A 16,633-nucleotide genomic window follows, 5' to 3' on the forward strand; every position below is an offset into this window, starting at 1 on the left:
GCGGGTTCTCCACGTCTCCGTGATGCTCCAGCCCTCTCAGCCAGGATTCACGTGGTGATGGATTAGTGCGGTGGACCTCGCGGTGGGTCAAGGGGGTAAGTTAATGTTGGTCCACCCAAAGTCCATTGGAGGATCCCCCCCTCCCCCCCCCCCCCACAATGCAAATCCTACTTACCCCCAGTGCCCCCTCAGCCTCTCCATCAGCGAACCCCATCAGGCCGCATATCAGAGACCCATCCCATATCAGAGACTCCCCCATAAGAGACACTCCATCAGAAACCGCTCCTCTTGAAACTAAAGAGCACTCCAGGCAGAAACAGTAAAAACATTGCTTTGTCACTTACCTATCCCTTGCACCCACTGCCTCAGACAGAGGTGTTGAAAATAGCAGTTGTTACTTGATAGAAAGCTAAAACCACAGATCCTTTAATCTGTGAGGCGTCTATTTACTTTCAAAGAGGAATAGCATTTGGTAGGCTGTAATTGACAGGGTTATAGCTTCCAGACAGCCGGGTGTCTGAATTGTTTATTTTCATTCCCCATCATGCTTGAATGCATCTCAAGTACCCTGCTGTGAACCTAACCACAATGTTTATAAACATCTTAGCGATCAAGACGATCCCCCTTCCCCGCCCCCCCCCCCCCATCCAAACAGAGTGGGACGAGTGTACATGTGTGTTCCGTGCTGGAGCTTTGTCTCTCTACTTGTTTCTTTCCCCCGCTCCCCTGTGGTTACAGGCCTTATCTGGCCATTCGGCCCTATTTGGGCACTTTGTGTTGGACCTGGCATGTGTCACCCAGCGTGCTGTGTTTGACTCTCCTCCCTCCCTCTTGTCCTCGGGGCTCCTCCTCCACGGCTCTGAGGCCTGTGTTCTGTGGTCTCTTATCTAATACTATGCTTCCTGATAGTGACCAGTGCTGTTGGCTTATGATGCAGTTCCCGATTGTTGAAAGGTGTTTGCCTCCATCTGTATTCTTGTTCATTTTGCAAAATCCCCGTGTCGGTAATGGCACAGGTAATGAGCTGTTGATTGTCCTGCAAATGCAGCCCAAGGATAACTCAAAATTGCTTTTCTATTTTTTCCATTTGGTCATGCAGAAGCTGGAATGAGTCAGTCACTGTCGTCCCCAATTTCTGTAGCCTGGCTTTACCTGTGCCTATGGGTCTAATATAGGACCCAAAGAAAACTGATTGAACATCATGAACGGGGGGAGGGGAGGGGGGGCGACATGGTGGCACAGTGGTTAGCACTGCTGCCTAATGCACTGAGGATCCAGGTTCGATCCCGGCTCTGGGTCACTGTCCGTGTGGAGTTTGCACATTCTCTCCGTGTCTGCGTGAGTTTCACCCCCACAACCCAAAGAAGTGCAGGGTAGGTGGATTGGCCACGCTAAATTGCCCCTTAATTAGAAAAAATAAATGGGCACTCTAAATTTAGTTTAAAAAAGAACATCATGAACACTGGAAACTGATTCCTCGAGCTGAGCTGCGAAATGTGAACTAAAATGTAACTACAACTAGCGATGCACCCAGGAAATTCTGGTTGGTGCTTCACCAGCACTGGATAAATCCAGTGAATGGATAAACCAGACTTGCATTTATATAGCACCTTGCGTGACCGTCAGATGTCTCAAAACCTTTTACAGCCAATCAGGTGTAGGAAATGCAGGAGACAATTTGTGCACAGCAAGCTCCCACAAACAACAATGTGACAACGACCAGGTAATCTTGCGTGTTGCTGATTGAGGGATGAATATTGGCCAGGATCCCAGGCAGAACACCCCTGTCTTCTTTAAAATATCACCATGGGATCTTATATATTGAGCTGAGCCGGAAGGGGGCCTTTTGTTTAAGGCCCCATCCAGAAGACAGCCCAACAGTGCAGCATTCCCTCAGCACTGCGCTCAAACACCAGCCCTCATTTCTGCGCTCATGTCCCCCGGATTTGTGACCTGGAGGCTAGTGTGCGACCAACTGAGCCACTGGAGCAATGAATGGAGTAAAAGCAAGAGAAGGGCCAACTTGTGTTTACACCAATGTTCTGTCGAAGGAAAGGTTGCGAAACTAATCAGTCAGCGGTTTCAAGTTCCCTTTAATACTCCTCAACCGGTCAAGGACAAATGGTGAATCATGGGACCAGCTGCACATTTTGGGGCTTGCCCACTCCAGAGTTACTGACCAGTCACTGTGATCATTTGAACCACAAGCCAACTCCATCTATATCTGCAGCTGGAGTGAACTTCATTCCACAGATCGCAGATACAAACCTTTCTGTTTTTTTCTCTTTTAAAACCTTTTAGCAGTTTAATTTAAAAGACGGAGGTCAAATACACTTTCACCCTAAAGAATGATTTTTGAAACATTCATGAAGTGTTTAACTAAAAGTCCATGTAGCTAGTCAGTACTGAAGGTGCAGCAAAACTGGTTACAACTTGCAAAATAATTGTACGTTGGAAATCCAGTTTACAAAAAAAAAACCAGATGGATTTAAGTAAGAGTGTACTAACAATTTGCCTATTAATTATAGGTCCCTTGCCTCCAAGACAACACTGCAATCTGATCTTAGACTCTCGGCACCATCACTCTATAACTGCACACAAACAGCCCAGATTTGTAACCTTTCAATATTGTACACTTTCAATATCCGCTTTTCTCTCACCTTCACAATGTTCAAATGATGCGCCACTGGACAGCCCTCTCTTACCACGGTGTAGGGTGAAATGGGAGGGAACTTAATTTCTTGCTGACTAATTAGTTTCATTTCTTCCCCAAGGAACTTCAAACGACGGCAAACACAAGCTGCAGAAACCGCTCAGGCCTCCTGACCGAGAATACAGCCTTGAAGCAGGAAAGGAATTCAAAATGCGAAGCCACTTTGGAATTCTTAAATCCTTCTCCCATAAAAGAAGCACTGAGTCTCTCCATTCCGTGAGCTCCAAGCAACCAGAGGGGGTGACACCAAACTCAAGTTGGAAGGAAGAGCCCATGTCCCCAGTCAGGAGGACTGCAGCCCAAATTAGGCCCCAGAAAATCACCTTCTGTGATACCACGTTCTCAAAGCCAAGGGAAAGAAGCAGATGTCAGCAGGCACCAATGAGTGAACAAACCCGAAGGAAGGTGTACAGGCACAAAGGGAACTACCGAAGCCATCGTCACCATTTGAGAAGAGTTCAGAGATCGTGTTCCGATGAGGCACTTCACACAATCACTGAGCGATCTTTGGAGAGCGCCAATAACGATGTTTTATTGGGACATTACAACCAGTTAATAAAGACAACCATATGTCAGAAGCCCCAAGCTAAGCTATCGCATAAACAACAAACCTTTTATAGGGAAGGGGACAATGGCCTTCAGAACATCACTTTGAATAACTTCCTGGGCTTGTGTTGTGAGGATGATGACGGCTGCTGCTCAACGTGCTCTTCCTCTTCTTCTGACTCAGAAGAGGACGGCTATTTTCTCGGGCAACCAATCCCACAGCCGAAAACGAGCAATAGTGGCCTCTTTAGTCGGGAGCCTCGTCAACCTAATGCCGTAGCTGACAAAGCGCCGGCACAGAGAGCTAAATCACAGAGGAAGCGAGAACACAAGAACAAAAACTGCACCATTTCCTAAGCAAACTCTGAGAGCAAACCCTGAGCAAGGCTGTGTTTCAAAATCTGTTCTGAATGTATGGCAAATATTCTAAATTGAAGGTTGATTCGGAGCAACGGTTTCTCCCGATGACCATCAGAAGCTTTTTTGATGACAGTTCCTCCCCCCCCGTCTTTGCTCCGGTGGGATTCCATTGACGGGCTGCGTTTGCATCGGCTGTGCTCTGGTATTTTATCCAAATGGTCAAGTGTTCATGTCCAAGCTTGGATGATAATGTCAGCAGGCTTCTCACTCGCAATGAGGACACGACACCAAACATCCATACACTCGTACCTTCCACGGGCTTCAAGCTGATGTTCTCCACCCTCTTCAAATTAACCCAACTATGATGGTCCTATGGCCTTTCTACAGCTAAATCAGCACCGCAGGAATTGAATATGGGACCCCCTGGTCTGTATGCTCATTTTACGAAACCTCCGAAGCACCAACTTCTCATCGATTTAATTATATGATTTTCAATCGATTGTTCAAGTCAGTCAGTCTTTCTCCATCGACAACATCGCCATTAAAAACGGGTCACAGTCAAGTTCCTGATCCTCATGTAACCACTCTTGCTGATGTACTTCAGCTCATGTATATAGTTGCCAGCATTGCCCGCGATGGTGAAGTTACCAAAAGAGCTACCATTCCATTGGGAGCAAAATACTGCAGATACTGGAAATCCAGAATAGAAACAGAAAACTCCCCCGCACCAGCCGAGAGGGAAGCAGAGTTTTAGCCCTTCCGATCGGCGAAAGGCCATCAAATCCGTTCTTTTCCTCACTCCCGGCAGATGCTGCCCGATCTACGGGAGCCTCCACTTCTGATTTTTTTTCCAATTGAGGCATTTCTTCAGGTAAACTTGGTATTCCTGAAGACGCAGCATCCAACCACCATCCCCCCCCCCCCCCCCCCCCCCCCCAACCAAGTTGTCTGAGAGCATGGATATGAAAACTGGTCCTTGAACGTCACTGAAGGAGCGATGTGGTCTCTGGTGTGTGCCCACAGCAACTGCAATACATTTCAGCTCAATCCCTTGTATGGCAAATAAACCATCATTATTGGGACAGTAACTACCTAAAGGTAACATTGCTGAAACCTCTGTAATACAAATATCATAATTTACAGATTTACTGAGAAAAATCATTTTATATATATATATACACACACACACACACACACGCGCGTGTTCTATATAGCACATTATCATGCATATTTAATTACTGTGGATGTTATTTATGTTTATTAGGTGCGTGTATAAACTGAATGGAATCTGAGGGCAGGATTTTCCGGCTCCTCCGAAGGTCAATGGGCCTTTGGCGTTGTATCTCCCACGATCGGAAAATCCCGGCCTGTGTTTTAATATTTGGAATGTCAAATGCTTACTTACGGAAGAAGTTATCAGAATTTACTGTAAACGTTGGTCAGGATGATAATAAATTTGTCCAAAAAAAATTGCTATACAAACTTGATTGTTTTGGGCTTTCATTTCAAGTTGCTTAAACCCTTTTATGTATTCATATTCCTGGGGCAATCCTGAGGGATGTCGGTAAAACTGGCAAGGCCAATGGCTCACGCTTAAAACCAGGGGCTAAACCAATCGGACTTGAAACGTTGACTCGGTTCTTCTCTCTGCAGATGCGGCCAGACCAGTAAAGCGTTTCCCCGCACTTTGTTCTTCTGTCAGAGCTCCGGCATCTGCAGTTTTCTCCTTTTATTATAAAGTCAGCATGGACGGGGAGGGGTGGGCTGGTGGTGAGATGTCAAGTCTCATTGTGGTGCCAAAGCGGCGCATTCTTGGGCCAGTTGAGAACAATTACAGTCCACCGCAGAGTTTTACATCCCAGTTATTATTGTGGAAACTATTTTCTCAAGAAAATGATCTCTTGTGGTTGGGCATCGGGAAGACATCCACTCGGGGTTGCTGACTAATGAACTGGAAACCAAGGGAGGGCCAAACAGATGGCCTATGGTTTACTGGAGCAAGATCCGGGGAAGAGGTTGTAGTTGGGGGGGGGGGATACATGAGGAGAAGGTAAGAATACAGTCAGCAACAGTTTGGTCATCATTTTGTATTTTTCCAAAATACAGCTTTATTTTTTTTTGCACCAATAATAGCAGTGATGGTTTAAAAACATTTGTCATTCTATACAAACTACACACTGGAAAATGTACAGCTGAAGTACAAATTAACCACAGGTAGGGGGGGGAATTCTTGAACTTTATTCTACACATGGCCAGCTACCACAGCCCCGTTTTCTACACCCTAATTCGTGTATCTGTTAACAATTCTTCACTTGCTGCACAACACGTTTTCTTCACACGGTTTTTCTTTTTTACATACAAGATGAACAACTGACAAGTTGTTTTTTTCTGAAAAGAAACGCAGGTGGTCACCCGTTAAAATGTCTATTTATTTTTCCATCATAATGTACCTTAATTGATAGCTGAGGAGATGCAATTCCAGCCTCTTATGATTTGCCATTTAGAGGGCAGCATGGTGGCGCAGTGGGTTAGCACTGCAGCCTCACGGCGCCGAGGTCCCAGGTTCGATCCCGGCTCTGGGTCACTGTCCGTGTGGAGTTTGCACATTCTCCCTGTGTTTGCGTGGGTTTCTCCTCGACAACCCAAAGATGTGCAAGGTAGGTGGATTGGCCACGCTAAATTATCCCTTAGGGCAGCACGGTGGCACAGTGGTTAGCATTGATGCCTACGGCGCTGAGGACCCGGGTTCGAATCCCGGCCCTGGGTCACTGTCCGTGTGGAGTTTGCACATTCTCCCCGTGTCTGCGTGGGTTTCACCCCCACAACCCAAAAGATGTGCAGGATAGGTGGATTGGCCACACTAAATTGTCCCTTAATTGGAAAAAATAATTGGGCACTCTAAATTTTAAAAAAAAAATTATCCCTTAATTGGAAAAAATGAATTGGGTACTCTAAATTTTAAAAAATGATTTGCCATTTACAAGGTTCCAACAACAACGTCAAAGGGCTGCATTTAAAATGTACAAAATGTATCGGAGCGTCGACCTCGCTAATGGATCCAGTGGATTACTGAGTCACGCGGAACTGGATGCTTCTGTCTTTACGCCCTGGTTGTTATGGGGGTACATTTTAGGCTGGGCGGGTGTGGGCAGGCTGCGAAGGGTCATTGCACTCCTGTGTTTGGATGAGGGAAGTTTGGCGGACGATGTTCTCTCTGAGGCGGGTGCGTGCGTGGACACCTGCACAAGGTCACTGAAGTTGTCCTGTGGTTCTCCTGCGTGACCCCTGCCAAAACACTCAAAGGGAACCGCACATTGAAATGAAGTAGCTGCACACACGAAACAAAATAAAGAGGGAACAACATCTGGGGCTTCCAGTCTCAGCTTCCACTTGATGAAAATACGGGCTGATGTTGGAAGGCGGAGAAATTGGCCTCAACTGTGATGCCCTCCAGGGATGAATAGCCAGTAAATGCTCACACATCCATTGTGGCCTTTTGGACGGGTGGAGGAGATGATGTTCCAGAGGACACCTGGAATTGTCAAACGCTAGATTAAACGGGGGGGGGGGATTATTAGACTCACAGTGATACCGCAGGGGCAAGCAGCGCCCCATGGCACTGTCTGCACCCACCACCTGAGGGAAATCGATACACGTCTACGCAGGTGCCACACGATCACATTCCTCCAGAACAATCTTCAGAATGGAAAGGAAGGAGAATAAACTTTGGCAGAGGAAAACCACCAAGAGAAATACAAAAATTTGTTTCTAAAAACGTACCCATGCCAAAAAATGACGTAAACGAGTCTTTACAGTAACTCTGGGTTTGATTTCCTCGGTGCATTCGCCGCATCGTACTTGGCAATACCTTTCTTCAGTTCTTCCAGACATCGCTCACCAATCCTCTGCAGACTTTTCCTGAGAGCGAACTGGACCTGTTTCTCGATTGTAGGGTCTTGGTTGACAAGTTGCTTTGCGACCGCGGCAAAAGTCTCGCAGTCCGACCTGTAGGTCTACGGCAAAAAAAAAAGTCAAGTATTACACACAAGCGCCAGCACCAAGACTTGATGTTAGTGCTGGAGTACGGTGCTCAGTTACAAAGCCACCCTGGTCCGCCCCAGGTTCACTGAGCTCAGCAGGGGTAGCAAAGCAGAGTGGGAAACTGATGCTAGAGCTCCCTGGGAGAAACAAAGTTAAATGAAGTGCACTGACTCCAGCTGAAGTGCATGGATGACAACAGCAAATTTGTTGGAATTTTTCTGCTGCTAGTTCTTTGCAGTGGGAGGCTTCTTTATCGGGTTCCTCCCACAAGTCCCGAAAGACGAGCTTGTTAGGTCATTTGGACATTCTGAATTCTCCCCCCAGGCACCGGAATGTGGCGACTAGGGGTTTTTCACAGTAACTTCATTGCAGTGTTAATGTATGCCCCGTGTGACAATAGATATTATTATAAAGTTATTATACCCTGCACATCTTTTGGGTTGTTGGGGGCAAAACCCACACAAACACGGGGAGAATGTGCAAACTCCACACGGACAGTGACCCAGGGTCATGATCGAACCTGGGATCTCGGTGCCATGAGGCAGCAGTGCTAAACACTTGGTCGATTGATTTGAATTTTTTATTATGCTTTATAAATAAAACTCAATTAAGCAACATAAAGAGGGCAACAATTTTAGTGCAAAAATTTGAATGATCAGATCTTTGAATGAAGCAACTTTGAATTAGAAGTGGCAATTTTGCTCGGTAATTTGGACATTCTGAATTCTCCCCCTGTGTACCCGAACAGGTGCCGGAATGTGGTGACTAGGGGCTTTTCACAGTAAATTGATTGCAGTGTTAATGTAAGCCTACTTGTGACACTAATAAAGATCATTATTATTAACGCCCAAACAGGGCAGCACGGTGGCCTAGTGGTTAGCACAACTGTCTCACGGCGCTGAGGTCCCAGGTTCGATCCCGGCTCTGGGTCACTGTCCGTGTGGAGTTTGCACATTCTCCCCGTGTCTGCGTGGGTTTTGCCCCCACAACCCAAAGATGTTGGGCCTCACGGTAGCATGGTGGTTAGCATCAATGCTTCACAGCTCCAGGGTCCCAGGTTCGATTCCCGGCTGGGTCACTGTCTGTGTGGAGTCTGCACGTCCTCCCCGTGTGTGCGTGGGTTTCCTCCGGGTGCTCCGGTTTCCTCCCACAGTCCAAAGATGTGCAGGTTAGGTGGATTGGCCATGCTAAATTGCCCGTAGTGTAAGGTTAATGGGGGGATTGTTGGGTTACGGGTATACGGGTTACGTGGGTTTAAGTAGGGTGATCATTGCTCGTCACAACATCGAGGGCCGAAGGGCCTGTTCTGTGCTGTACTGTTCTATGTTCTATGTGCAGGCTAGGTGGATTGGCCACGCTAAATTGCCCCTTCATTGGAAAAAATAATTGGCTAATCTAAATTTATTTAAAAAAAATTAACGCCCAAACTGGTTTCTTAAGGTCCGTCATCTGGATGGGGCTTTCACAAATACCTTGGTGCAACCGGAATTTTCCTAAATGGATTTTTTTCATATTAGTGTGTGGGGTACTCATTCAAACCTCATTGTTACGATTCCGTGGAGAGCTCACTAGTTGCCAGTAAAGGGGCCCCTTCACTGACTCACTCCCAGGATGTCATCCTAGCCACAAAAACCTCAGTGGGAGATGTGCTGCAACAAGGTTTCATTGCAAAACATAACAACTGAAGTTTAAGTTTTCTGACATAACCTAAACACCCCCCCCCCCCCCTCCCACCCTACCCCCCGCCCACAGCGCTACCCTGCATCAGATTGAAATCAGAGATGAGGAATAACTTTTTTTTCTTTTAAAAAAAGAATAAAAGAGAAGCTAATTATTTTTCCCAATCCAGGGGCAATTTAGCGTGGCCAATCCACCTACCCTGCACATCTTTGGGTTGTGGGGGTGAGACCCGCACAGACACAGTGAGAATAAGCAAACTCCACACGGACAGTGATCCGGGGCCAGGATCGAACCCGTGTCCCCGGCGCTGTGATGCGGCAGTGCTAACCACTGCGTTACTGTGCTGCACAGCTAGTCTCACTTTAATGTGCAGGTTCCGGAGTTACCCGAGGCATGGGATCAATCTCCTTCGCCTCGGAGAACTTGGGCGAGCGCCGTTCAGCCTGGTCTCCACAAACGGGGACAAGGTGGAAAGGCACTCGTGGGGATCGGAGGCCCCCCAGGTGCCTGCCCTTTGGGCAGGGTGGTACCCTGGCAGTGCTGGTACCACCTGGGCACCCTGGCACTGGGAGCGCCAAGAAGCACGCAGCTAAAAGTGCTCGCTATAAGAATTTGTTCCCTTTTCGTTGAATTGTGCCCAACATCTCAACAGTTCCAATAGCAATCACATTTATCACATTTCCAGAAGACATTTTATTATTGGAAGGCGTCAAACTCAATAGAAAATTATACATACGTTCATCAGTCTGTCCCTTTTTGCTAGAATTAAAATAGATCGTGGGTCAAATTGTGGCTCCTTTTTTGGTCTGTCCTTTTTGAAAATGTCATTTGATCTGGACTGCTCCTTTGCAAGAATATTCTTGCCAGCCTGTGAATTAAAATATAGTACATTTGATTACCCTATATTCTCACGGTGAGCAATAATGGGGCTGAATCTACTGGGCCAATCTTTTAATATCAAGCTTTGATGTGACAGATGGAGAATCAGTGGAGGAAACTACACAGTGGTTATTAATATTAAATCCACATGATCTCAATTGGTGGTAAGGACATCGACGTCTGTGCTGGGGGGGGGGGGGGGGGGGTGAAGAGTGAGAAAATGAAAAGTGAGAAGAGGGGGAAGGCAGGAGGGCGGGAGAGAGGGAAACAGAGAGAGAGAGATAAAGAGCACAAAAAGAGCGAGAAAGGAAAAAGAGATCCATCATGAGGCAGCGCTGCTCTGTTTCTGCAGCCAACCAAGAATATCTGAACCTGGGGCAATATTTCTGTGGTCTGCCACTCTGCCTTGCTATCTGAAGTTATGGTTCACTTAATTCGCAGCTGAATGAAACAATGCAGGGTTTCAACCCCAAGATGCAGCAGTAAACAGGCTGGCCAACAACTCGACACAATCTGGTGATCTAACCAGATAATCTGGCCCAGACCAGCAGAGCAGGTCTGAGCCAAATGTCAGTGTGGAGAAAACTCAGTGATACTTCTGGAGTGCAGCTTTGATGAACTGAAGCATGAATCAGACTCAAGCCGTCACCTTTCTGACCCAATTCTCCGACCATTGCTAGCCCGGTTGACCTTGACCTTATCTTCAAGGATAAAGCTCCACGTCTGCTGTCAAGTCTCAAAGCTTGGTCGAAGTACCATTTGAAATTAGCATCGGTCAGTTGAATCCCACTTCCCACATAGTCCCTTGTTCGTACGGAGCGGCATAGTTAAATAAAGGTAGCCATTATTGCTCATGCGTTTACAGTACAAGGCCCTCCTCTGCCTAATAATTAACTAAGAACATACAGTCAACAGGGATGCTTATGGTTCTCTCCCAATACATTAATAAACCTCATTTTGCACCTGTGTCATGTGGACCAAAAGGTTTCAGATGGGGCAGCACGTGGTGCAGCACTGGGACTACGGAGCTGAGGACCCAGGTTCGAATCCCGGCTCTGGGTCACTGTCCATGTGGCGTTTGCACATTCTCCCCGTGTCTGCGTGGGTTTCACCCCCACAACCCAAAGATGTGTAGGATAGGTGGATTGGCCACGCTAAATTGCCCCTTAATTAGGAAAAATAAAATAATTGGGTACCGTAAATTTATTTTTTAAAAGGTTTTAGATTATTGCCTGGCCTCTGTAGCTGATCTGAGCTAGAATGGAAAAGGAGCAATACACATTATCTTGGCAAAACATCAGCTAAAAAATAATTAAACAGGATTCCAGCTTCTGCAAACATATCCGGGTTTCTGTCAAACCTACCTGGAAAAAGCAGGCAAGTTCAGGTAACAGAACGAGGCCGAGTAGTGATGTCTCCTGCTAATAATCTTGGCTCACACCTGGAGGGGAAAGCCAATGCCTGTGGAACTATCCCTAAGCAAGAATCTACAGTTTAGGAGGGGTTAGAAGAGCAGCATCGCAAAACGCAATACCCATATTCTAGTTGATACAAATCCAAAGAACGACAATTAACTTACATTACACCTGAGCCATTTTTGAATGTCCTACCTGATTAACTTTGCAGCCAGTTGTTGGGGCACTGTGTGATCCACTGTGGTGGTGACTGGATTCTTTGATATGTCCACTGCTCTTATGGGAATATTTCTTCTGCTGGAGAAAAGGAGACATTGATCAGATCCATTTCTCAAACACAGTGTGGGTTTCCCACCCTAACATCACCCCTCTTTTGTTGCGAGGATAGATTTGTGCCGTGCTCTCCAGTCGCTGGTTAGGCTTACTGCGCCCCTTCCAATTGACCGTTCTTCATGTGTGAACCTGGACAACAGGCAGCGTGCATCAAAGTCTGATCCTTATACAATCTCTTCTTTTATAATTTGGAACAACCCATTAGTTTTTTTCCAATTAAGGGGCAATTTAGCATGGCCAATTCTCCTAACCTGCCCATCTTTGGTATGTGGGGGGGGGGGGGGGGGGGGGAAGACCCACACAGACATGGGGAGAATGTGCAAACTCCACATGGACAGTGACCCAGAGCCGGGGTCGAACCTGGGACCGCGGCGCCATGAGGCAGTAGTGCTAACCGTTGTGCCACCGTGCCACCCCCATCCTTATACAATCTAAACCGGTCGGTACTTCTCAGCAGGGATTATTGCTTAGCAACCAGGCTAAAGGGACATGCCTCATGTTACTCTTTCCCTCAAAAGGTTTGCGAACCTTCAGAATCCGACATTTAAGGTGGCACGGTGGGGCAGTGGTTAACACTGCTGCCTCACGGTGCCGAGGACCCAGGTTCGATTCCGGGTCACTATCTGTGTGGAGTTTGCACATTCTCCCCATGTTTACGTGGGTTTCACCCCCACAGCCCAAAGATAGGGTAGGAGGATTGGCCACGCTAAATTGCCCCTGAAGTGGAGAAACATTTTTAAAAATGTAAATCCGATTTTTGATGAACCAGACAGTGCCTCGGTTTAATGTTTTATGCAAAGCACCTCAGACAGTGCAGCACTTTGGGGTGGGTCAGTTTATGGTACTGCGCTCGAGCCTCTGGAGTGGATTCAAAACCACAACTTCCTGAATCAAGGCGGGGTGTGTATCCAACTGAACCATTGCTGACACCCAGTTGATCTAAACTGCGACACTGCTGAGATTGGTGGTGATGTGTTGGCTTGTGTGGGCTTGAGAGATGAACAGACACTTCCAACACAGATGAACTCAATTTTATTAACTATTTCTACCTAACTAACACACGATGACTGTGGGTCTAAATGATGCTAACTTGAACTAGAGACCTAAGCCTTGTCCGAACCAGTTGATTCTCTCAGCACGTGGTGTGAGTCTGTGCTGGGCTGGACGAGTTCTTGTTACACTGAGAGGCAGCACCCAGAATGAGCGGGAACCGTGGTGCCCTCTGCCTTTATAGTGTGTGTATTCTAACTGGTGATTGGCTGCGATGTTTGCACATGTTGATTGGTCCCTGTGTGTGTCCATCAGTGTGTGTCTGCACCATGATATACTGGTATATATTATGACAGGTGGCTTAACAGCAGAGCATCGAATCCACCTCCCCACCAGACTCCTGGGGAAATTCTCAAGTCTTTACCTTAAATGTGCAAAATAACCAACTTTAGACAGAGAATTTATATTAAATCAGCTACCCCAAGGATTTAAAATCCTTACATAATAACAGACCATAAAATGGAAACTGGCCTAATACAGTGAAAATTGAACTCAAATAATTTTATTTTAATGTATAAATTTAGAGTACCCAATTCATTTTTTCCAATTAAGGGGCAATTTAGCGTGGCCAATCCACCTACCCTGCACATCTTTGGGTTGTGGAGGTCAAACCCACGCAAACACGGGGAGAATGTGCAAACTCCACACGGACAGTGGCCCAGAGCCGGGATGGAACCTGGGGCCTTGGCGCTGTGAGGTAGCAGTGCTAACCACTGCACCACCGTGCTGCCCCGAACTCAAATAATTAAATATTTCTCAGATTCATGCCCTTTGAACCCCTCATTCTTTATTAGTTTTCTCAGCAACTAAATCAATGCTTCCTTCAAACAATAGAATTGTGGATCCATACAGAGTCAAGAAGTGTGAAAGGACACATTTTCTCTTATTTATTGCCATTAATGTAATTTTGCCAACCTGATAATTCACTTTACTGAAATATAGAGAACATTGGGCGATGAGGGAGTGTTACAGTTGCAGAACGATCAAGGACAGGCTGGTCATAAACCAGGACAGTACAACTTGACTACTCCATGTGTATCAGCAGAAAGCGCGTGTTGAATTACAACCATTACAATTCCCTTCGTTTGTAACACATGGAGAACTGACCAGCATTTTGATGTGAAAAATAGATGCAGCAACACACAGCACTCACTGATCAAACACACAAGTATTGGGACAAATGAAAGGAACCCAATACCTTCACAGCCCTAAGGCATTGCAAAGTGCGTAACAGCCAATAAGTTGCTTTTGAAGAGTAGTCGCTTTTGGAATGTGCCAATTTGTATGGCACAAGTTCCCATTAAACATTAAATAATTGCACCAACTGTTTTTCTTTTAAAGTCGAGGGATAAATAATACGGCACCATTGGTAATGCAGCACCCGCTCAGTACTGCCTGGATTATGCGCTCAATTCTCTGGAGTAGAAGTTCGTACCCGTTACCTGTATGTCAAGGTCAGCACGGTAGCACTATGGTTAGCACAATTGCTTCCAGGGTCCCAGGTTCGATTCCCGGCTTGGGTCACTGGCTGTGCGGAATCTGCACATTCTCCCCGTGTGTGCGTGGGTTTGCTCTGGGTGCTCCGGTTTCCTCCCACAGTCCAAAGATGTGCAGGTTAGGTGGATTGGCCATGCCAAATTGTCCTTAGTGTCCAATATTGCCCTTAGTGTTGGATGGGGTTACTGGGTTACGGGGATGGGTGGAGGTGTGGACCTTGGGTAGGGTGCTCTTTCCAAGAGACGGTGCAGACTCGATGGGCCGAATGGCCTCCTTCTGCACTGTAAATTCTATGAAGAGGAGCAAGCTGTCTCCCCAGTGGGGTCTGCTGTGGGTGACGTCATTGGGTGGGCCGTGTGATTTCCCAACAACAGGGTGGCACCTGGTTGTGCGGTGCAGAGGGTCATAGTGCGCCACCACCACGCCGTGCTTGGAGGCTTGTGTGTGGGCAGGTCCTACAGATGGGAGTGAGCGAAGGAAGTGTGCGCAGTTGCAGTATGATGTGGGTCCTGGGTGCAACACACAGATTGTGCCAACCTGACCAGGTCTCTCCCCTGAGAGAGCAGTGTGCCAGGGAGGGTGCCAAAGACCACTGCGCAGGTGTCCTGTGTTTGGGGTGAGCTCTGCTCTTCCCCTGCTTCCCGTACCAGCCTCCCCGACCAGGCGCCGGAGTGTGGCAACTAGGGGCTTTTCACAGTAACTTCATTTGAAGCCTACTTGTGACAATAAGCGACTTTCATTTCATTCCCCTGCAGCATGGTTGCACAGTGGTTAGCACTGCTGCCTCACAGCGCCAAGGTCCCAGGTTCCATCCCGGCTCTGGGTCACTGTCTGTGTGGAGTTTGCACATTCTCCCCGTGTCTGCGTGGGTTTCACCCCCACAACCCAAAGATGGACAGGGTAGGTGGATTGGTCAAACTAAATTGCCCCTTAATTGGAAAAAATGAATTGGGTACTCTAAATTTAAATGAGTGAACTGAGGAGTGGCAGCACCTGGTGGGCCACTGATTGAGCTCAGCCACGGTGATGGGTCAGCTGGTGTCTGAGGCTTTCCAGAGGGGCGGCCTGGGTGGGCTCCCAAAGTACCAAAGGCTCTGTGAACATTTACAGGACACAGTGAGCAGTCAGCAGAGTGAGCAGCCAGGGGCCTGGAACTTGTACCGAATGGGTGCATTTAAAATAAATCCTGCAGCGATGGTGGTCTGAGTCAGGCCACCCCGATCCCGAGGGGAACACCTCGGATCCACGGAGCTGTCAGCAAGTCGCTCCCCGCTGCTCCCCCCAGGCCCTGGCAGGCACCCCGCAGCCAATTGTACAATTTTTAAACAGTATTTAAAACTTTGTTTACCTTCTCTCTTTTTTTTATAAATTTAGAGTACCCAATTATTTTTTTCCAATTAAGGGGTCAATTAGCGTGGCCAATCCACCCACCCTGCACATCTTTTGGGTTGTGGGGGCGAAACCCACGCAGACACGGGGAGAATGTGCAAACTCCACAGAGACAGTGACCCAGAGACAGGATCGAACCCGGGTCCTCAGTGCCGTGGGCAGCAGTGCTAACCACTGTTCCACTGTGCTATCTACTGTGCCACTGTGCTGCCGCCTTGTTTACCTTCTCTCTTCTCCCCTCCTCCTGCCCTGTTTACTACCTGTAGGCTTTTGTAGTAAGGGTTACAGAAGCAAAAGTTAAAATACAGATCTGCCATTATGTAAACGGTTGGCGGAACAGGTTTGAGGGGCTGAATGGCCTACCCCCTGTACCTTGGTCATGTTTCTCTTGAGGTCTGGAAGCTCGTCACCCTTGAGTGGGTGATATGGCATCTTATGTAACCTTTCCTACGGTGATTTCTTGCCTCCCCCAAACACACGACAGATATCTTTGATGAATACAGTGGCTCCTTTAACAGGTTTACATCATGGCATCAGTGTGAGTCTTTGTGATCCAGAGAGTGTTTGAAGTGTAAACCTTCTGAACTCACATCACACGGCAGCCACCGACTCACCCCGGCTCCAGGTGTCCTTGAACCAAAACTCAAGGGAGCTGGAATTCACCTTTAAACCCAGTCGTTTCTTTCAACTTCCCAGGCTCATTTCTATTAAGTGTTTCAAACAGTTGGCA

The 16,633-nt window shown here is 47.3% G+C and overlaps 2 protein-coding genes across 13 annotated transcripts in view; one reads left to right on the forward strand and one right to left on the reverse strand.

The window, feature by feature from the left end:
• The window catches only part of LOC119978392 (prickle-like protein 1), a 138,594-nt gene extending 134,058 nt beyond the window's left edge, over positions 1–4,536 (forward strand). For all 6 annotated transcript variants that reach the window (XM_038820015.1, XM_038820010.1, XM_038820012.1 and 3 more), the window contains exon 8: positions 2,775–4,536. In XM_038820015.1, coding sequence (XP_038675943.1) covers positions 2,775–3,616 — 842 coding nt within the window. In that variant the 3' untranslated portion in view covers positions 3,617–4,536. The remainder of the gene's footprint in view (positions 1–2,774) is intronic.
• A 2,863-nt stretch (positions 4,537–7,399) lies between these two features.
• LOC119978498 overlaps positions 7,400–16,633 on the reverse strand; it is a 72,911-nt gene continuing 63,677 nt past the window's right edge. For 6 of the 7 annotated variants that reach the window (XM_038820168.1, XM_038820165.1, XM_038820170.1 and 3 more), the window contains 3 exons: positions 11,830–11,931; positions 10,077–10,208; positions 7,400–7,632 (listed from right to left, as the gene is read on the reverse strand). In XM_038820168.1, coding sequence (XP_038676096.1) covers positions 7,429–7,632; positions 10,077–10,208; positions 11,830–11,931 — 438 coding nt within the window. In that variant the 3' untranslated portion in view covers positions 7,400–7,428. The remainder of the gene's footprint in view (positions 7,633–10,076; positions 10,209–11,829; positions 11,932–16,633) is intronic. The other variant, XM_038820166.1, reaches the window with a different exon arrangement.

This window comes from Scyliorhinus canicula, chromosome 15 (genome assembly GCF_902713615.1).
Source record: "Scyliorhinus canicula chromosome 15, sScyCan1.1, whole genome shotgun sequence".
NCBI classification, from domain to species: domain Eukaryota; kingdom Metazoa; phylum Chordata; class Chondrichthyes; order Carcharhiniformes; family Scyliorhinidae; genus Scyliorhinus; species Scyliorhinus canicula.